The sequence below is a fragment of the Anser anser genome, assembly GCF_964211835.1.
Source record: "Anser anser genome assembly, chromosome: 12".
NCBI classification, from domain to species: Eukaryota; Metazoa; Chordata; class Aves; order Anseriformes; family Anatidae; genus Anser; species Anser anser.
This window is the reverse complement of record NC_139733.1, coordinates 18,986,166-19,005,849: the sequence shown is the minus strand read 5'-3', so window position 1 is coordinate 19,005,849 and position 19,684 is coordinate 18,986,166. Positions and strand designations below refer to the sequence as shown.

Sequence of the window (19,684 nt, the reverse complement as noted above, 5' to 3'; positions counted from 1 at the left end):
CTGCTGGAGGTAGTGCTGGAATGAAAGGGGCAGGAGAGGCGCCCCATGGGTCAGTGCTGGGGAGGCACCAATGTGCCGGATCTCTCTGAGCTGCCCCTCTGGAGGTGATGTGCATGCAGCCCCACTGCCATGGGGCTCCATCTGTGGTCTCTCAGTATAAATGGAAGTAAAACATTGCATATATACAAGAAGATCAGAAGTGACATTGTGGGCAAGGCATTTGCATAGTTTACAGTGAAAATGCACATATTAAAAATCCCATCAGACTAATTCTTCCCTTAAGGTAGAGGCAGTCATTCCCCCTGAAGACAGATGGGTATGTAGTGGAAGGTAACCCGTAGGATTTTTTGGTTACGTTTCATCATTTTTGGTTCTTCTGTCAAGATCCATTAGCAACTGTTGAAAAAGGTATTCACTCAGGATGTAAAAACAAAGACCCCTGTAGCCAAGGGAGATAATCCCGAGCTGTCTAACAAAGCTAAAACTGAGATCACAGGGTTTCTGATGTTTAAAACCCATCATGAAGTGATGGCACCTTCCCAGAAGACAGCAAAGGGCTCCTTGGTATAAGAAGCAAAGTGGGTTTAAGAAAACTAAGTAAAATGTTTTGAAGAAGTATCTGTATGGGAATGACTTGGGGAACTGTGTTTCCACCTTGGAGTAAGAGATCCACAATCAGAGAGGGGGGAAAAAATCACAGCTCCTTTGTGCTTATTATAGAAGGAAAAATATGTATTAATACTACAATGATTGCTTTAATTTACTCATGTGAATTTTCTGAGAGTAAAGCTAGCTGAACCTTTTTGTCAAAATTTATTTCCAACAGAGTATGTTATTTCTTTGAAGCCAAAATGTTTCATGGAAACATATTGATTTCAACAGAAGTTTTCAAGGGAAAGCTTTGAGGTCCAGGCTAGACTCTCTAGTTACCTCTGGAGAGAAAGAGATTGAAAATCTGACCTTTTCAGATCCTTTCCAAAAATGGGCATTTGGATATAATTCCCTTTCACAAAAGCATTACAAAGTTTGGGTTTTCTTCCAACAAGGAATGACAATAAATTTGAAACCTCAAAAAATGTCATGAGATGGAATAGATGTGCCCTGAGCAGCTGCACTGGTCAAATCCACAAAATATTTGACCTCGAAGGATAAAGATGTGTAAAGACTGAGAAGTGAGATTTTCTTTACTTTAGACTGCAATAATATTTGCAATGCCTCATGACCCCTCTGACTGCTTTTTGTAACCCTACCACCACTGCTGCCTTCTCTGGGCTTGCAACCCACCAGCGAAGGAGCAGAGAGATAGGACAGCCACTGAAGGATGGATGATCGAACTCCTACTGAAAACACCCTGGAGAAAAGTTAAGTTCATTTTCAAACAGACCACTGGCTTCCAAATTCTCATGGCTCTATCAAGTATCCCATTTCTTTTTGAATAGCTCTACTTGATATGCAGGATCTAACTGTAAAAAAATATCCAAAAGGCAAGTTAAGTTGTAAGGCACAGCTATTGTGTGCCAAGACCATATGGCTTCAGTGCATAAGAAAATGAAAAGCTTCAGGGAAGGAGGTACCGGATGACTCAAGAATTTGTAATAGGAGCTGGAGACTCTCTATTCTGGGTCATTATTAGGGATCAGATCAGCAATCAGAGCTTTAACCACTGCACGGATACTCAGTGTAACGTGTCTTATGCTTACCAGAGCTGGCAGTGTACAGCCTGGGACTTTTTGTTTAAAAGGCTCTCTGAGAGGCTCAGGATGGTACAAAACCAGGAATGAACCATTCCTTGCCCCTTCCCCAGGAAGCTGTTAGAGGCAGAACGATGGAAATACAGATGAAATACACTTGCAGGGGCTGGTTCTGCTGCAGAATATGATTTCCGATGGTGCAAACGCACTTTGCACAAATATGTTTCCGTTTATGAGTGTTTCCGTTTATGAGAGAAGTTTTACATTGGCTAAAGCAGAGTGGAGACTGCAGGTTTCAGTGGGCAGATCATCCGGAGGTGATCAATCCCTTCCTGAAACCAGAGTGGACAGAAATTCTGGTGTCTGCATCCATATGGGACTATGAACATTTCCTCGGTACAGCTCCATCCTTAGAGGCAATGAAGTACTGAACTTTGAAGAAGGGTTGGTTGTAATATCACAAAAGGAATTATAAAATGAGTAACACTTCCTTTCTTTTCTCATTAAAATTATACTTCCAGTTTTCTTTCTCCTCTTTACAATTGCAGTTTAGCATGACTTTAGGGGGAAATTCAATTTTATGTTACTTTTTATGTTTTTACTGCTAAAATAGAAGTGGCTTGCAGAGGATTTTACCTCTTATTTGGGATTTTAGTTATTATGTCTACTAGTATTTTGTTCCTATATCTGACCCCATATGCACGTTTGAAAGAACTGTGGATGGAGGTTTTCAAAAGGGACTGCCTCAATTTGAGGGCACACTAAGAGGCTTATGCTGACAGTAACTTTATCCAGTTCTTCCACGGTGGTTAGGCTCGTGCTTACCTTTGAGGCTGAGCTCATGTGCCACTGCTTCTGCCTTCTCAAGGACCAGGTCCACAACAGCTACTTTGGCACCAGCTTCGCCCAGCGCGTGAGCAAAGGCTCTCCCAATTCCCTGCCCTCCGCCGGTGACGTAGGCCACCTTGTCATCCAGACGCAGCCGGTCAAGGATGCGGCGCTTGTTATAACCCCAGAAGATGTCATCCCTCAACACTTCTTTCTAAAACAAAGACAGACACACATTTCACAGCAAGGTGCAAAGCTCAGTAGCTGAACAGCTGTGACAGGCTCTGCCTGCGAGGATGAGGTGGGAGCACGCACAGGGATCCATGTCTTCTTGACCCATTATTTAATGCAAAAACATAACTAATTCAAGCCAAAACACGTCCTTATCCCCACTGATATGAGTCTGAACAGGAGCACTAAGGTGCTAGGCAATGGAGCAGGAGGGCTAGGGTCTGGGGAGATGCACCAACCACTCCATGTACACGAGAGTAGAGCACAGTTCTTCCTGACCTGGCTTCCCATGGGAGATGGGTGAGGTACGACCTCTCAGAAGATAACCGGTTAAGTCTTCCAGCTATTTCACCCCCAGAGCCAAATCCTGCCCTCAGATTCAGCTGCCTCTAGGACGAAGGAGGCTAAGACAAGTTTCCAAAGGCAGGATTTGGCTCAAGTGGAGTGTAGTCAAAATATCTTCACAAGGCTGGTGCGCAAATAAAGATATCAGCCAATAACTTAAACCAAGCTGTCATCTGATCAGCTGCCATACATCGTTTCCCCCTGATTGGAATTAAAATGGAAAATACAAGATGTTTAAAATATTGGATTTGAAGTGCCAGGAATTACCAGTGGATGTAGATTTGGGAGCACTCAAACTGCAAAATAATCAAGACGTTTGAGTCTGGCTTTACAGAACTGGGCCGTTACAATTCCAGGTGGGAATTTCATTATAGCTGGATGATGCCCACTACATACAATGGAGTTCCTACAGAAAAGATAAAATCACCATCTTTTCCACAGGAGAGGCTAAATCTAAGGCCATGAAAATAGAGCATGGGAAGGCATCATGTGCTGCCTTTGGACAAAAAAGCTACTTCAAAAACACCACGTTGCCTTGTGGTGGCCCCAGCTGCATCTGCCCACACTCTCCTGCAATAGGAAGGACTGGAGAGTAGCGGGCACAGATACCAGGCAAGAAGCACACGCGGTTAGCACAGCATCAGTGTGGCTGCCCCAACAGACTTTGCTAGGAATAGGTGTTTCACAGCTTTAGTGTAGCCCTGCACTAGTGCAGCTCACCCCTGTCATGCCCTAAGCTGGTAACTCCATGCTGCATGGCACCAAAGGCACAGCAGAGCATGAGTTTGGGCCCTCGCCATCAAAACCTGAACATGGTTTTCTACTTCATTGTCATCTGCAGAGCCAATTTTTTTTCCCAGAGATATTCACAGAGAGAAAATACACACCTTTGTTTCAATCACTGCATCTGGAGGTGCAGGGCTCCTTCGAATGATGCTCAGTCCATTTTGCACAGGTAAAATTATCTGCAAACATAATGCATACACACAGTTCTCAACTGCTTTGTACTTCACCCAAATTCCACTGATGTTAAGGAGAGACCTTCCTTCCTCAGGCCACGGTAGTTTTTCTCCTGCCCTATTCTTTAGCTGAAATTCCTTCCAACCCAAATACGTCAGGCATCCATATTTGCTCACATTCTTCTTCCAAATTCCTGGCTTCCACAAATGCCAGGAAAAAAATGCAATTTTGTCTCTCCATTTTCTAAATCAGTGCCAGCTGCTGAGGTTTCTGGGTTTCCACTGCCTAGCTAATGCTGTCAGGCAGATATTCTAGTCTCATTCTTGGAGCTCAGCAAACCATAACAGCTACACTTTGGTGTTCCTTAGCACTCTCTGGAACATCTTTCCTGCACCTCTAGGTGAATTTCAGTGAGTTTTGTCACCTGCCTCTCGATACCATCATCACACTTCAGTGAAAGATTCACTCAGTGCTGGAGGTTCAATGCCAATGTCAAACCATTAAAATATTAGATACGGAAACAATGGGCTATTTACATGCATTAAATAGCTGACGGTAATATTCAGGGCATGGAAAGTCATTGTCAGTCTTTCCCTCTTCTGAAAAAAAAAAAAAAATGTTGCTCTTGGTACTGACAGCTGTGTTGAGGATAGAGTAAATGGAGGAGCACGGGAGGTGCCTCTAGAGGCTGTCTGACCTGCAGATGGACAAGGACCTCGAGCCTGTGAGGCACATAGCAAAATCCCCTGGGCACAAGCCCCAAGACCCTGTGCCACATCCTAAGGGGGCAGTGGCAGACCTCAACTGTCCCAGTGTGGGACTGACCCAGTGGCACAGGCAGGCAGGGATCCGGCCATCCTCGCTGGCTCCCTCCCAGCCACAGCAGACCCTCTGGCAGCCCAACACAGCTGAGACACGAGAGCAAGCTTTGCAGGCAAAGCCTTGTCTAGTTGTCTGGTTTCATCTTGAAAACCACAGCATATTGTTTATGCATCCTACTACACGAACTCTGTCTCCTGCTGGAGTAGGACTTTGTTGACTCTTGTTGTGCTGGTGGTGCCCTACAGCCCCCGAAGGCTTTACAGCAGTGGCGGTTCCTCGGTTGTGCCGTAGAGCTGATTATTCACACCTAAGTGCTCCACTTTTATCTCGCCTTTAACACCGTTGATGATGTAGACAGAGAGTAGGGACCTTTGCTGAACACAGAAGCTCACATAGAGAGATCAAGTAAGGTGAATTATAATAAAACTTGAGTTCTTTTTAGGTCCCTTGGATAATAGCACCAACAAAAGAAACATTTTGAAGAGCACGTTGCAAAACCCACAGATACGGTAACACAGGTACCTTAACCAATTGCATCGCACTAACCTGCTCAACACGAGGATCTGAATTAATCACTGTATTTAATTTTCTGACAGCTAGTACATTTTCCTCAGATATGTTCTCCAGGTAGACTTGTCCTTTCATGAGTGTATTCTCTACACAGATCACTCCATCCATTCTCAGCAAGTGGTTATCCATAACAAAGCTGTAGTAGTTAACAGCACTCCTTTGATCAGCATCAATAAAGACCATATCAAAGTGCTCATCCTCAGCATGTAATGCCTGGGAAAAAACGATATTGGAGAAAACACTAATTATTTACCTGCAGTTTGAAAGCCCTGCCATTAAAATGTCCTTTATATAAGAACTCAAATCAGACGAACCCTGCTCTTTTAAAATAACATAGCTAGAATTACTTCTGGAGATGTTGAGAGTTTTCCATGCTTCGCAAACAATTCTTCAGCAACCCTGGTGCCCAAACCTCTGAACCTCTCAAAGACAATTGGGATACAAAAGAGGACTGCTCATCACAGCCTGTGGTGCTGGGAGGCACAGCAGAAACACCTGCACATCCAGAGTCAAAGGGGATCGAACCATCAAGGCAAGGGAGAGGACTCACATCAAACCCTGCGGCAGCCGAACTGCTGCAATGAGCTCTCTCTTCTCACAGGAGTAACTATCAACAAACCAAAGAGTGGCAATTGTAACAGCCTCTGGGGAAAAGAGGCGGAAGGCTGATCCTGGGAATTGCAGACTGGCAAGTCCCACTTCAGTAGCAGGCGAATGGTTGAAATCCCAATTAATAATAGAATTATAAAGCACATAAAAGAATGGGTCACGATAGAGATAAAGCAGCACAGCTCCTGTGAAGGAAAATTATGTTTCTTTAATCTAAAAAAATGCTTTGGATGGCTCAGCAACAGCGGATAAAAGAGAACTGGCTGCTATCATCTAATTGGATTTTCAGAAATGTGGCACACCTTCCCTCCAAGCAGGCTGCTGATGATAATGTATAAAAGTGTTGATGGATGACCAGATGGGAGCCTTTACAGCCTTCTCCTGTGGCAGTTAATGCACTCGCTGCCCAAGAGGCTGCTATGGAATATTTCAGATTCCATCTGGGACTATTTAACTGCATCTGTGTGCGTTGCAATGAAACAACGGCTCATCCACCTATCTCAGGCAAGCATAAATGCTTTCAAGTCTTGGCATTTCAAGTGAAAAGAGAAACAATTATGTTTTCCAGAACTCACTGTTTCTACCACAACTTTTAACAGCACTTCTTGCGTCCAGATTTCCCTTTTGTGTTTGGAGACATTGTGCACAATGAGTGATGAGCGATCCCCTGAGATGTATGAGAGAAAGCATCAATAACAAATGGCAACGGAATATATGAAAAACTAATTTGCTTTCAGGAGTGAGGCTGATGGCTCCCAAACAGAGATTTCAGGAGCCTTTCTGAAGCAGAGAGCACATCATTCAGACGAGGAAATAGCAGGAATTGGATCAGTCAAGCTGTGAGTTATTCTATTGTGCAAACTGGTGTCATTGTGGGCTTGCTGGTGGTTAAGAAATTAAGCCTGCCTGAGATCCTGGATAGACACGCTTAACTGCAGATGCTTGATAGCACAGAAGCTCTGCCAAAAGCATTCATGAGTCCATATTTAGGACATTTTTTGCTACAACAGTATGTTGAAAGAATGCCTTAAGGCCATATATACGCTGGTTTATAATAAATGTAGCAAAAGCTGGGACACCTGATTTCCTAGGATTCATCTTTTCATCTCATGACTGGTAAGAATATTTTGCCCTTGTTCCCTCTTGGGCTGTGCTGGCAGAAAGCAGCAGGAACATTTTTGCTGCTGGGGAAGAGCATCTTATACCAAGTTTCTGCAATTCACCCAATCTGCCCCACGTAGCTACTTCAGGAAAGGTCAGAAGATGGATGCGAGGAGGAGGAGTCCGTCAGGAAGAGAGATTAGAGGTCTCATTCTCCAGAGAGAAGAGCCAAAGCCAAAGCCAAGCAATTACCATGACTTATCACTACTTTCTGACTTGTAACCTTCCTGGGCGGAGGAGATAGGGGGCAGATATTCAGAAGCAGATGTGGCCATCTCCGAACATATGTTACTACTGCTCTGTGGTATGGCTCCCTAATGAAAAAGAATCTCGCTTTTATGCATCAACTTCATTAGGTCCATATGGAGTTGTGCAGCTCTTTGAGTATTATTAGTTGGACTTCTCGTTTCAGCCCTCTTTCCGTACCATCTACCTGCTGACAGCTTATCTCCTTCTTATCTAACTTCTGATACAGACAACCACCTTTCAGCTTCCCAGCTTTCAGCCCAGGAAGGTGCCTGTGCTCTGCGTGCACCCAGCACGAGCCTGTGCTGTCCTTGCACTGCCCGTGTGTGCAAGGGCATCGTCTGGAAGGTGTTTCTCTTTGGCCAGTCCATCAAGTGAGGAATGGCCAGCCATGAGGGTCACTTGGGCACCTTTCATTGCTCTGTCAAGCCCTTTGAAGGCTCCTACCCTGCTTACTTCCCTTGTGCTTTGCAGAGCTTCACAAGACATTGCTAGGAGCTGTGATAGTCTGGGGGTGGGCTTTAGGTGTCTAAATGTAGGCAAATAGGTCCATTTTAGCTCCCCACAGATCCTACTTCATATTCCCCAGCTGCTTATAGAAAAGTCAGATGTCTTAGGGGTAGCAGAAGCAGTACTAGGCACCTATAGGGAATGCCTGAATCACTCCCTTGGAGTCCATACTGCCATCATTCGAGCTTCGTGTTTCCACAGGAGGCATGCCTCATTGCCTGCACCCTCTGCTGCACCAAGGAAAAGAGTGAAAAAAGGGAAGAAGCCGCCCTACCGACAGCTCTGGCTGCAGAGCTCAGTGCTGGAAGTACCAGCAGAGATGATCAGAGAGCAGGAGAGCTCACTGCCATCCCTCTCAAAAATGGATGAGGGGGTTTACGAGGGACTGCCCACCCTCTTCTTCCCCATGTGACTGAGCAGACTGGGCCTGGCCCTACCTGGGACCTCACAGCACGTTAGAAATGCCTGTCCTTTGCTAGGAGAGAGGCAGAGCCCAAAGGTCTCCAACTGTGAGGAAAGCTGAGATCCAGAAGGAAATAATCTGCCTGCAAAATATCCTGCTGAAACTAATTTCCTGAATGTTTACAGTGCAATCCCTGCTCCTTGCTACAGAGGCATCATAGGCAGTAACAGATGGCAATGAGAAGTTCTTAACGCAGAGCAAACTTGGCTAAAATTAATGCTTTTGCTTGCAGTGAGTCATTAACATCCTTTTTGGTTGGAAAAAAAACAACATCAACAACAAAACAACCTTGTAGCACTGCATTGCACGGCAGAGATGCCCCAAAAGCAAGCATGAGGAGGACACAGCAACACTGCTGATAGTTACAGCAAAAGACCAGGGAGAGGACATCCTGAATAAAAACATGAATGAATCTTCTGCCAGAGCTCAAAGAAAACCCGACTGCAGTCCTGATCAGAGGCAACACTCTCTCATAAGGCATATACAAACTCAATCAGAAAAAAAAAAGACTGTCCAGTTTCTTTGAAATGGATCATACAGTCAGCGTATTTGTAATAAAGATGTACTCAAAACTTATTACCTTCCCTATGCCTTGTTCTTGACCTAAATGTAATAGCAATCCATCCTTAGGGTACACAGAATACATGAAAAAGTACAGCTTCCTTTTAAAACACCATTAGAATATTTTACTGTATGTGGACATACACTCTTGTTACTCCTAAACGCTATTCTATTGAGTACAGTTTATATTCACCGGCAAAGCTAAATCTCTAGGGAAGCTAGAGAGGGAATGCAATTTCTAGTAATAACAGCTCACAACAGTGAATACTATCCACTTATCCCCACAATTTCCAGCTATTTTGGACTCCTTTCTGAATTAACCTTTCATATCAAAAGGAGCAATTCTGCACACTAGAGACTCCGACACAATTTCATGCATAATTTATTCACTCAGTTCAACATTAAACGCAGAGTCCTTGACTTTGTCAAGGTGGATTCTGTTGGCAGACTTCACAAGCAGCAAAACAGGAGAAATGAGATCTGCAGCTCAACCTCTTCACCTATTCTGTCTGGTGAAAGGAGGGAAAAAAGAAAAAAGAAACCCCCGGCATGCTTACACAATGACCTGCAATCAGCAGAATCCGCTGCAAACACAGTGTTATTTTTTGCGTTGTGTTTTTGATTTTAAAATGGAAGGATCGAAATCACGGATGGGAATAATTTCCTGGTAGTTTACATTCCCTGTGGTCTCAGGCTTGCATCCATTGTTCAAAGTCCTCTGGGAATTAGAGGAAGCACTTGGTGCAGGATCAGGCCTGTTGCTAACAGCTGATGCAGGGCAAGGCGTGTTACTCAGACACAGCACAACAGACTTCAGATTTAAGGAGCTTGTTTGGAAAGGATTTTAAACGCTGTGGCCCAGCACACGTTCAAAAGGTAGCTAATGCCCCCTGAAAGCACCTGTATCAGAGTCTGGACCCAAGGAGAGGCTCCCCTCAACTCCATATTTCAAAAGATGATGTCAAGATTACTGTGGTCTTTGGGCACAGAGACATGTGCCGTGGAGTGCGTGAGCTACATCCTTTGGCAGGGACCTCTCTTAGCTTGTGCAATGCCTCCCCCACACTCAGGAGAGGTGTTTTTCTTCCATCATGTCCTTAGGTACCAAACGAACCCTACTCTGTATCTGAGCTCTGCAGCTCCTCTCTGGTATTTGGCTTCCTTTGGCTGCCCAAAATCCCAGATGTTTTGCAGCTGGCTCTGATCTGGGACAAGAGACAGGGAAATTGGCCAGCCCTGCACATTAAGGCAGAGGAGCTGTGAGAGGCTTCAGAAAGCCTGGTCAGGGTGCACCTGTGGCCTGCTCGCACTGCTCTCCCCTACCTCACAGCCCTGAAGATCCACAGTGATGGGTGGAGGAGCCAGAGCCACACGGGTGCCACAATGACCCCACTGCCTGAGGCACATTTTTGTGCCTTAAAATCACCAGTGTGACAAGGCAAATACTCTGCTCCCAGGAGCCTGCGCTGTTGCAAAGATTTGAGGAGATGCAGAAAATCTCACCATGCTCTTTAGCAACTCTTACCCATCTCTGCTCTACACCAGCCTGCTTGCAGACAATGAGGGACAGAAATATGGTTATTTTCCACCTCCTCCGTGAAGCTGAGCTGTAAGAGCTCAGCTGTGCTAGCCCCAGCCCGTCTCCCACAAGACAGACTCATCCCACATGGCCACATCCCAGCATGCCCACATGGAAATGCAGGAAGCCTACTGGGTCTCCAGCCTGAGCTGGTCTTCTCTAGGAGGGAAAAGGCAGCGCACTTGTTCACAGCCTGAGCTTCTTCCATGCACTCCCATAAAGCTGGCCCTGCTCCAGCTAGGCAAACCCCAGTGACCCGAGCATGCCAGGGCACCAGAGAGGCCACCAAATGTGTCCCTTCATCATTTACAGTCATTGTGGCCAGAGAGCCAGAGGCCCAGTATGACAGTCCTGAGTGTCCCAAACAAAATACCTCTCAGGTCGAGCAACACAGCTCAGAGGCCAGTGCAGAAATCCTGCCATAGAGACCTGTCCCCAGTGCAGGTGTCTCACCCACTGAACACGAGCATCTCCATTCCCTTCAGCTCCAAGAGCTATTCCAAGCCCCGAGTACCTGTAGAACTGGGGTCAGGATGTGCCATCGCTTTGCAATCCGAGGATACAAAATCAATTGCGACATTCTGTGTTAAGGATTTAATTTTCACGTCTTTGCTCCCTTCTTTAATCTCTACACAGCATGTACTCTGTCTGCCTCTAGATATTTTAATTCAGTCACAGTAAGTCAGTTGCACAGAATGGGCACTAGAGAGCAACAGCAATTCAATTAATTTCACACTCACTGCAGGGAGCTGGGATTTTAAATGCTGCACATTGCAGGTGATCTGTAACGTTTCGTTTATTCATATACTTGGCACAGCTCTTTGTTTCTTTCTTACCAAACTTGGAGGTCATGGAAGCCAGAGTTTAGAAAGCTCCTGGCCATTTCATTTTAGAAACAAATATGGTACCTGTTAATGCAAACAAAATTACAATCAAGCTCACACTGACGCTTCCAGATTGAAGATGGAATTGGATCAAATTGGTTTGCATTAATAATAGAAAGACTACGCGTTTAATGAACCTGGCATGGGCATCTCCTCTTAGCATGCTGGACCTGCAGCAGTATCATGGAGATCCATAAACTGTAATTAAACATGAAACTCCTCTAGCTGCTGGCAACCATAAGCTTCTCTTGTTCTTGGGACAAAATCGCTGGTCAGAATGAAACAAATTTAGCTGATGTGTTTGCACATCTGAAGCTGATCACGTTGCTCTGAAAGTGAAAAGCCCAGGGTCTAATTCCCTGCAGTATTGCCAATGGGGCAAAACAGTGCCAGGCTGTGGGTGAACTGCAGACTTCTGCAGAGATTTTCCAATTCTTGTGAAAATCAGGAGAAATCTGTCCTTCCCAGGGCAGGTCCTGCATGGCACAGTTACATCCAGCCAGCTTGCTATGTTTGGAATTAGAGACCCTCATCCAAAAACTTCCCAAGTCCAGTAAAACTCTGCATTTGTAGCATACCGACCTAAATTTAGAGCTCATGATTCCTCTGATAAAAAGCTTCAGTATTTTAGTTAAGAAGGAAAATAGCTATTTTGTGTGACAGAGCTGTCCCATCACACATTATCATGAATAAGAATTAACTGCTGTACAAGAGTGTGTTCACATATTTGCGAGCAAACTAGGGTCACCATCCAGCATTTTGTGGGCAGGAAATAGGACAGACTCTATCTGCCCAAAACTCTTTAATCTGCTCTGAACAAGAGCTCCCAGACTCCCTTTCCAAGTGACTTTACCTCCAAAGTGTCAGCTATTGGTCCCACTCGCATGCTTATCTTTTTGCCATCTGAGGAATAATCAAATGCTTCTTGGCTGTTCACTCCGAGATACGGCACTTCTGCACATGCAAAGATTTTGCCATCATCTGGCAATTCTTCTGTGATAGCAAGGATACTGTAACCTTTAAGCTTGCCAATTAATAAAATCTTCCTGGCTCTGATCATATGAATAAACATCTCAAAAATTTGGCCTGTTAAAAGACAAGAACAAAAATTTAAAAATAAATCCATAAGAAAGACTGTACTTTGTTCACAATGAAAATTAGATGTACCTTTTAAGTGATCATTTAAAAAAAAAAATCACACCTTAAAACACTTTCAGATAAGGGTTTAACAACAGAATCTGACAAAATTTCATCTAAAATCCAGCTAAAAGACAACAGAATAGAGGGACTGGTTTGAAATGTAGAACCTTTATCATCAATGCTGCTATTGTTCAAGTGCTTGTTAAATAGTGCTTGAAATATTGCATATTTTAACATTCCCCCCATATGAAAATGGCTTTAAGATGTCTCCATATTCTTTCTGGAACCTGGTTTAAAAAAATCACTACATTACCTTGCATTTGCTCTTAGAGTCATTATCCCTAGACAGCACCATCATTTAAGAAATTTATCATCAGTGGTGTCCTTCGAACAATGTATTAGTGTAATACATTATAAGAGTACTTCACTGCGATGATATATTACTCAAAAGATGGGAACATCTGGGAAGAATGAATCTAGGAATAGATTTAGTATAATAAGCTTTATATTGGAATCCAGGGCTAAGTATTGCTACTCAAAAAGGTACAGTGCTCGGCCACAGACCACCTCCATTGCTAAAGCACATAACCCCTACCAGGCAGCACCAAAACATAGCCCACAGAGTTTCCCCCTTCCTGCAGTGAAGAGAAGGATTTCGTTGCTGCTCTGTAAGGGATGGGGCCAGTACCATGAATTAGAGAGACAAAGAACACAAAGCACACACAACCGTGTGCGTGAGCATGTGTGCATAGGCACAAAGGCATGGGATGGGGAAGTACAAAATTCATGTAAAATGAGAATTCGTGCAAGAAGATCCCATCTCTCTTTTAAAATAATTTTGCACATCTTCTGAGTATATCCACAGCATTCATCCTATCCCCACTAAGACGGGCTAGCATATGATGAACCTCGTTTACAACAATACAGTGTAATTTTATCATTTTGTTTGACCAACTTGCCATTCAAACAGCTAGAAGTGTGCTCTTGCTGCAGCCCAGCTCCACTTTTGGTTCCTCCGGCATCCCCTGAGTCATGGCCAGGTGACATTTTTCTGGAAAAAGGAAGAAATTTCAACATTATGGGGACAACCAAAATCTGAATATCTCACAGAAAAAACAGCAACAAAGAGGAAAGACCTGGAAAAAGTATCCCTGTGCATGAACATAAAATCAGCCCAGAGGCATCATAAGTATCACTGAATTACAATCCTAGGACCCCCTGGATTAGCAACAAGCAAAAGCAGCCTGGCCATGGCCCCTAGCTCCTGGGCCCATCTTGGCGCTGGCAGATGCACCAGCCATAGGGGCTTGGCAAGCAGAGGCTGTGGGGCCAAGGACGAGTGTTCCCCACTGTTCACACACAAATCTTTCCGTTTCCAGTTGGTCCAAAGCAGGAGTCCATTTGCTGTTTCAGAGTAAACAGCTCCAGCTTCCCTGGCTGTTTTTTGTTTGGTTTTGTGGGTTTTTTTCCAACAACAACAAAAAAAGTGTTCATTGCAGAATGGGGCTAGAGATGAAAATCTTGAATTTTCTGCAAGACAAAAATAATAAAAAAAAACTCTTTCCTCCCAAACTGCCAAGAAAAGCATGGTACCTCCAGATGCTATTTCACAGCACCCAAGCCTGAGACAAGTCTGGCTGAAGTGAGATGCTGCTTATTACAGGGGGAAATAAATAGATGACTGGAAGAAGTCCATAGCCTCCAGACAGATTAGATCACCGTATCCGAAGAAAGTAACCACCAGAAATGGCTGGTGATAGTTCTGCAGGCCAGAATTTAGAGTCGTTTGAGCTTTTTTTTCCTCTCCCTCTTCTCCCCCCACCACTCACCAGTAAAATGAGAAAGAATTCATAACCCGTGTCAGCCACACTCAGATAATCCAAGACTTAAAGAGTAGAACATTTCATATAACCTCTTTTCTGCCCCTCACAAATGCTTTAACAACTTTAATAAGATAATGTATAGCTATTATCATACAGCAAGCGTAAGTCAAACAACTATCAGCTATTATTTCAGCAACAGAACGAACGCTCAGCCTCCCTGTACTCCACAGCCTGGAACAGTTTACACATTGTCAATTTGAGACAGAACTGGCTTTTTCCACATATCAAAATGTACGCTGATAAATGGGGATTGTTTAGCAGACCCCACATGGCTGGGTAATATACTGTAGCAAAAAAAAAAAAAAAAAGAATAATGAGGGTATCAGTTGGACTTCTGAATTAATGATACCTTAAATTAGTTTAATTAATTAGTTTAGTTACCAGAGTAATTTAGTTAGCAGATTAATTAATGTTTGTTGAGCACTTGGAGATAAAAGCTGCATTTAAAGACCGTTATTATAGGGTGGATCCAGAGGTCCTGATGCAGGTTTCCTTCATCCTTTGTTTATCCCAGCACCGGTTCGACCCGGGGGTTCAATCTCCGAGATTTCCAGCCAGCCCCTTGTGGAGGCTGGCTTGCTTGTTTTCCCAAGAATTCGGTGCAACACAGACGTCGCCACAGTTAGCACTCGTCTGGTGAAACACCTCACAAAATGTAGAGCTAGACTTTTTGTTCACACCTCCTCTCCTCCAGGCCTTGGGTGCCCTCAGACACACACGCCCGTGTGTGCACCAGTATATATATATGTAAATACATATATATATATATATATTTATGTGCCGGCAGCTCTCACTCCTCTGCCTTCCTCCGTCCCCCACAATGTGGCACATCCTGAGCAGGCGGGCTAGGAACGCATCCGTGCGATCGCAGGAGAAAAGCACGAGGTTTCAGAAGGGATCCGTACCTCTTTGAAGCTGCCATCGCATCCGGGTAAGTGTCTAGCCCAACGGCAACATCAAGAGCTTTCTGTAAGTAATTCCTGAGCTGTGTGGGAACACGAGAGTCATTGAGAGCTATTTCTTTGGCTTTGAGAAGGTTCTCAGCAATAAGCCCAGCTGGTGTTTCTGAAATGGGAAAAAAAAAATAGAACAATGATTTCATAACTTTTCAAATCAGCAGAAATTTAGACATCCCTCCCAATGTTGTTTTTTTTTTTTTCATGCAAATACAGGTTTTTGAAGGAATATGAAAACAATCATGGGATTTTCTCAAACTGAGAAAACATAAATACTTCTAATTCATTTCTCTCTTCTGCTTTCTCCCTTTTGTCCCCACTGCTGATCCTCTTCTGAGAGGAAACAAGTATTTCAAAAACACAAGTTTTTCATTTCTGAGGCACTGAGACAAACGTCGAACACGGAACAGCTGCACATGGAACCAGCTCCTCCAGGTTATGTTTTTCTTGGAGAACTCGCAGCACTTCTCAGACCGCCCCTGCAGAAGCACCAGCTCCTGCCAGGCCAGGGCACCTCCAGCTTGGCAGGAAGGAGGGAGCGCCGCTCCTGCGTGCCAAGGGGGTGCCCGTGCCCGCTGCGCACAGGATCCGAAGAACAACCTGTGGTGCTCATGCCCAAAATAAAATTACACCTGTCCTACGGCAGACGAACTGACAAATACCCAAATAAAAGTTTCTAGTGCCCAATCCATGATGGTGTGAAATCAAGATATTCTACAACACATTATTTTGTGTAGGTGATGTAGGAAACACCCTGGCAGGAAAGCAACCTTTTAACCCTCTTGCCTTCAACCTTCCACAGCAGCTCATGGTGGGCACACCACACCCTGAACCTTCGTTTCTCACGGCACAGACAGCTAACGATGCTTGAACCCAACAGCATCTTTTCACACCCTGCCAAAAGTTAATTATTCAGATAGAGAGAAACAATTACGCACCACACAACAACATATCAGCATTTCAAAGCCTGGGGAAACATCTCCAGGATCAAGACCAGCCTGATGTAGGGACAAAAGCAATGCTGCCCGTGGCCCTGAGACCCCAGAAATCCCAGGGCAGCACAAAGCAGCAAGGCAACGATGGATCCTGGTGAGCTGTAGCCACACAGAGCGAGATGCGGGTCAGAAAACCTCTCCAGTCCTCAACTGCAAGAGCACATGCTGGCTATGGAAGCAGCAGCTAGGGCAGATCGGGGACACAAGGCCAGCAGGCGCTGAGCACACCGGGGTGGAGCAGGCTGCCCCAGGCAGGATTTTATTCCCCATGATTAAAAACAAAAAAAAAATGCTGCTTGAAAACTAAGTGCCGAAGAGTCACAACCAAGGACATGTTTCCTCTGGAGGACTGGCCCGGGCTAGCCCAGCAGCTGTGGAGCAAAGCTCTGACCGTGCGGGGCTGCTGCTGCAGGCACCGTGTCCCTGTCCCAGGATGGGTTTTGGTGGGACATGGCACAAGGCACACGGCCACCCCACGGCCTCCTGGCAGAGCCCCGGCGTGAAGCCACAGGGGACATCAGAGCATCCCCTCACGCCCGCAACCCCCACAGCCCACTGCTGTGAAACGTTGCACAAAGGCAAATGCGACAGCAGATTTTAGGAACTGCTTTTAATCAGACCATTAAAGGATCAGACTCCAAAATGGAGATAGATATATGCCTCTGACTTCTCTCTTTTCCATTTCTTTCCTATCTGCTCAAAATGCCACTCATCAACACTGCTGCTGACTGGCGGCCTAACGCAGCCTTGCTGATGAGCTGGTGTTAGCTTCTAGCCAAGGGGCAGCATGACAGAAGGGTGCCTTTTATTCTTTTTTTACTGTCTCCTCTGGCAGAGTGTTTCAGGGAGTAAATCCGAGATGGATACATGGAGCAGCTCCACATCCTCTTGTTATGGCTGTGAGCACTTTGGGTGCCTTCTTCTACAGCCCCTCTGTACATCACGCTGAAGGTAAGTTCAGCAGACAGCCCCACACCAAACGAGCACCAGGGCTTCCAGCCGCTGGGAAGTGCTTCTTCCCCTGGTATTAAGATGCACCATGTGAATAAAATCAAGTCTTTGGGAATAGGGAAAGGTCTAAACCTCCCCAAAGGTCTGTTTCTCAGAGCTATCTCAGCTTTCTGTAGCTACTGAGATGACAACGCTGTTGCCTTCTGGGACAACTGCACCCATTTTCATTACCCAAATCAGAAACAACATGAAAGCAGACAACGAACACAAAATACATGCTCCTTTTACAGGGGAACTGCCAGAACGGAGCAGACTTGGAGGTCATATAGACAGCATCGCGCCCCTGCTAGTAGCCCAGCCTGACACAGAGAGAAGGCAGATTTAGGATAGATACAGCAGCCCCTGACTTACAGCTCACGGAGGTATCTCACCATCAGGGGCGGCTCACACCTCTTTCCGCATTTTTATAACTATGAGCACAGAAATAACCAGCCCTCCCCAGACCTTGCTAGCTCGCTGGCTTCAGCAGACCCCCTCAGCCCAGCTATGTGTCGTGCGACGGCGCCGTGCCTTTTGGGAACGTTTCCACCACTTCCCCAGCCTCTGGGGCTCGCACTCTGGGCCTGCGAGATGCCAGATGTCGGGAGCTGCCTTCTCCATCATCCGCCCTGCCAAGCACTCCCAGGCTTTTTGCTAATGTAGCGCGGGTGGGCAAAAAAAAAAAAAAAAAAAGCATGTTTATAGTAATAAACATGTTCTACTCCTGGATGAGTAACAGACAAGGATGCCCTGCCACTCAGCGAGGGGCGGAAGAGACACCTCCAGCTGTTTTGTAACCTGTGTTATAACACCCCCCGCGAGCGCCAGGACGTGCTCGCAGAGAGAGGGAACACGCGGCGCGTGCCAAAGTCAACTCCACATCGGGGATTATACAATGGTTTCAAGAAGCGATGTCTGTGGTTGGGCTTTTTGCCCTTTTTTTTTTTTTTTTTTTTTTACAGCCCAGATGGTGCTTTGGGCCAACGGCAGAGGTCAGAATTGCCTTCCTTTATGCAAGGGTCCGACAAGTCAGAGCAGAGGCCGGGGCTGCCTGCCAGTTTCGGCCAGGCTGCACTCAGGGCTCTGAGCACTAAGTGAAGGAAAATTTATGCAACTACTTTTTTTTTTTTTTTTTTTCCCTGTGTAACTCTGGGAAAAGCCCTTCATCTTCAGCGCATGGTTTTGCGCAGCCCTAGGAAAGCAGCTGAACCACCCTAAGCACTAAATCGTGTTCCCTGGTTGCCTCCCCACGCCTCTGTCTATGAACAGACGTGGCTTTCCCCTTCCCATCTAATTGAGCATCATCTTTTCCATGCATATAGGAAAGAAAAGAAAATCCTGCTACTTCACAAGTGGCATTGAACATGGGTTTAGATGTCATTTTTTTGGGCGGGGGAGAGCTCAGCCAGGGAAGGGGAGGACATGGTGCTGTTTGCAGGGGGCTGTCCAGAAGAAGGCATGGAGAGAAACAAATAAAAAGTCAGAATGGATTTGGCAAAAACAAAGCAAATATGCCACATCCACAGATGTGGGATTGAGCCTTTGTTTCCCATTTGGGGCCATCCTCACGTCACCTTCCAGTCTCTAGATCAATTCTGGAGCCCCAGCATTGGCTTCCAAAGTTCCCCCCGCAGGGCAGAGCACTGAAGCTGCTCCACCGACCACCTCGGGAGCCGAGCACTTTGGCAGGAGATGCTTAGCACTAAACAGTAGGAAATCTCTTGAAACCCTGGAATCGGAAGTCTAATCAAATCTTCCCAACCAGCTCCAGCTGTCATGTTTACCAAAGCCCCTCAGGCATCAGTAATAGCTTAGCACGATGCTCACCACTTTGTCTTAGTGTGTGAACACACCTCAGAGGTGCTGTTGCCCAGGCAGGGCAGGCAGCATGGACCAGACCCAAATGTATGCCCATTTAACTGACGGTCCTGAGCAGAGCCATCCAGCATCAGCTGCGTTTATCAGCTTGGTCTCAGCACAAAACCTGCAGTGACAGCACGGGGCGAGGTGGTGGCTTTGGGGTGGAGCAGGAGGATGAGGAGGAGGAGGGAGAGGAAGCAGCCGGTGCAGGGAGGCTGCAGGAGCAGGAGCCAAGGTGCTAAACTCTGCCTGAACTCGAGGGGAAGGCAAGGAAACCCACACCAGCTGACACATTTTCTATGGGCTCCGGCACTAGAAAAGAGGTGGACAAGCTGAGCACCCGCAGCAGGGAGGCTCTGGAATCACCAGCAGAGGACATGCAAAGCATCCCTTTATTTTC

At 45.7% G+C, this 19,684-nt stretch overlaps 1 protein-coding gene across 2 annotated transcripts in view; it reads right to left on the bottom strand.

The window, feature by feature from the left end:
- The window catches only part of LOC310880178 (NAD-dependent glycerol dehydrogenase-like), a 42,176-nt gene that overhangs the window by 13,515 nt on the left and 8,977 nt on the right, over positions 1 to 19,684 (bottom strand). For both annotated transcript variants that reach the window (XM_083795608.1, XM_083795609.1), the window contains exons 2-7: positions 15,389 to 15,548; positions 13,560 to 13,651; positions 12,314 to 12,546; positions 5,424 to 5,660; positions 3,983 to 4,060; positions 2,517 to 2,733 (exon numbers count right to left, since the gene is read on the bottom strand). In XM_083795608.1, the coding sequence (XP_083651734.1) occupies positions 2,517 to 2,733; positions 3,983 to 4,060; positions 5,424 to 5,660; positions 12,314 to 12,546; positions 13,560 to 13,651; positions 15,389 to 15,548 (1,017 nt within the window). The remainder of the gene's footprint in view (positions 1 to 2,516; positions 2,734 to 3,982; positions 4,061 to 5,423; positions 5,661 to 12,313; positions 12,547 to 13,559; positions 13,652 to 15,388; positions 15,549 to 19,684) is intronic.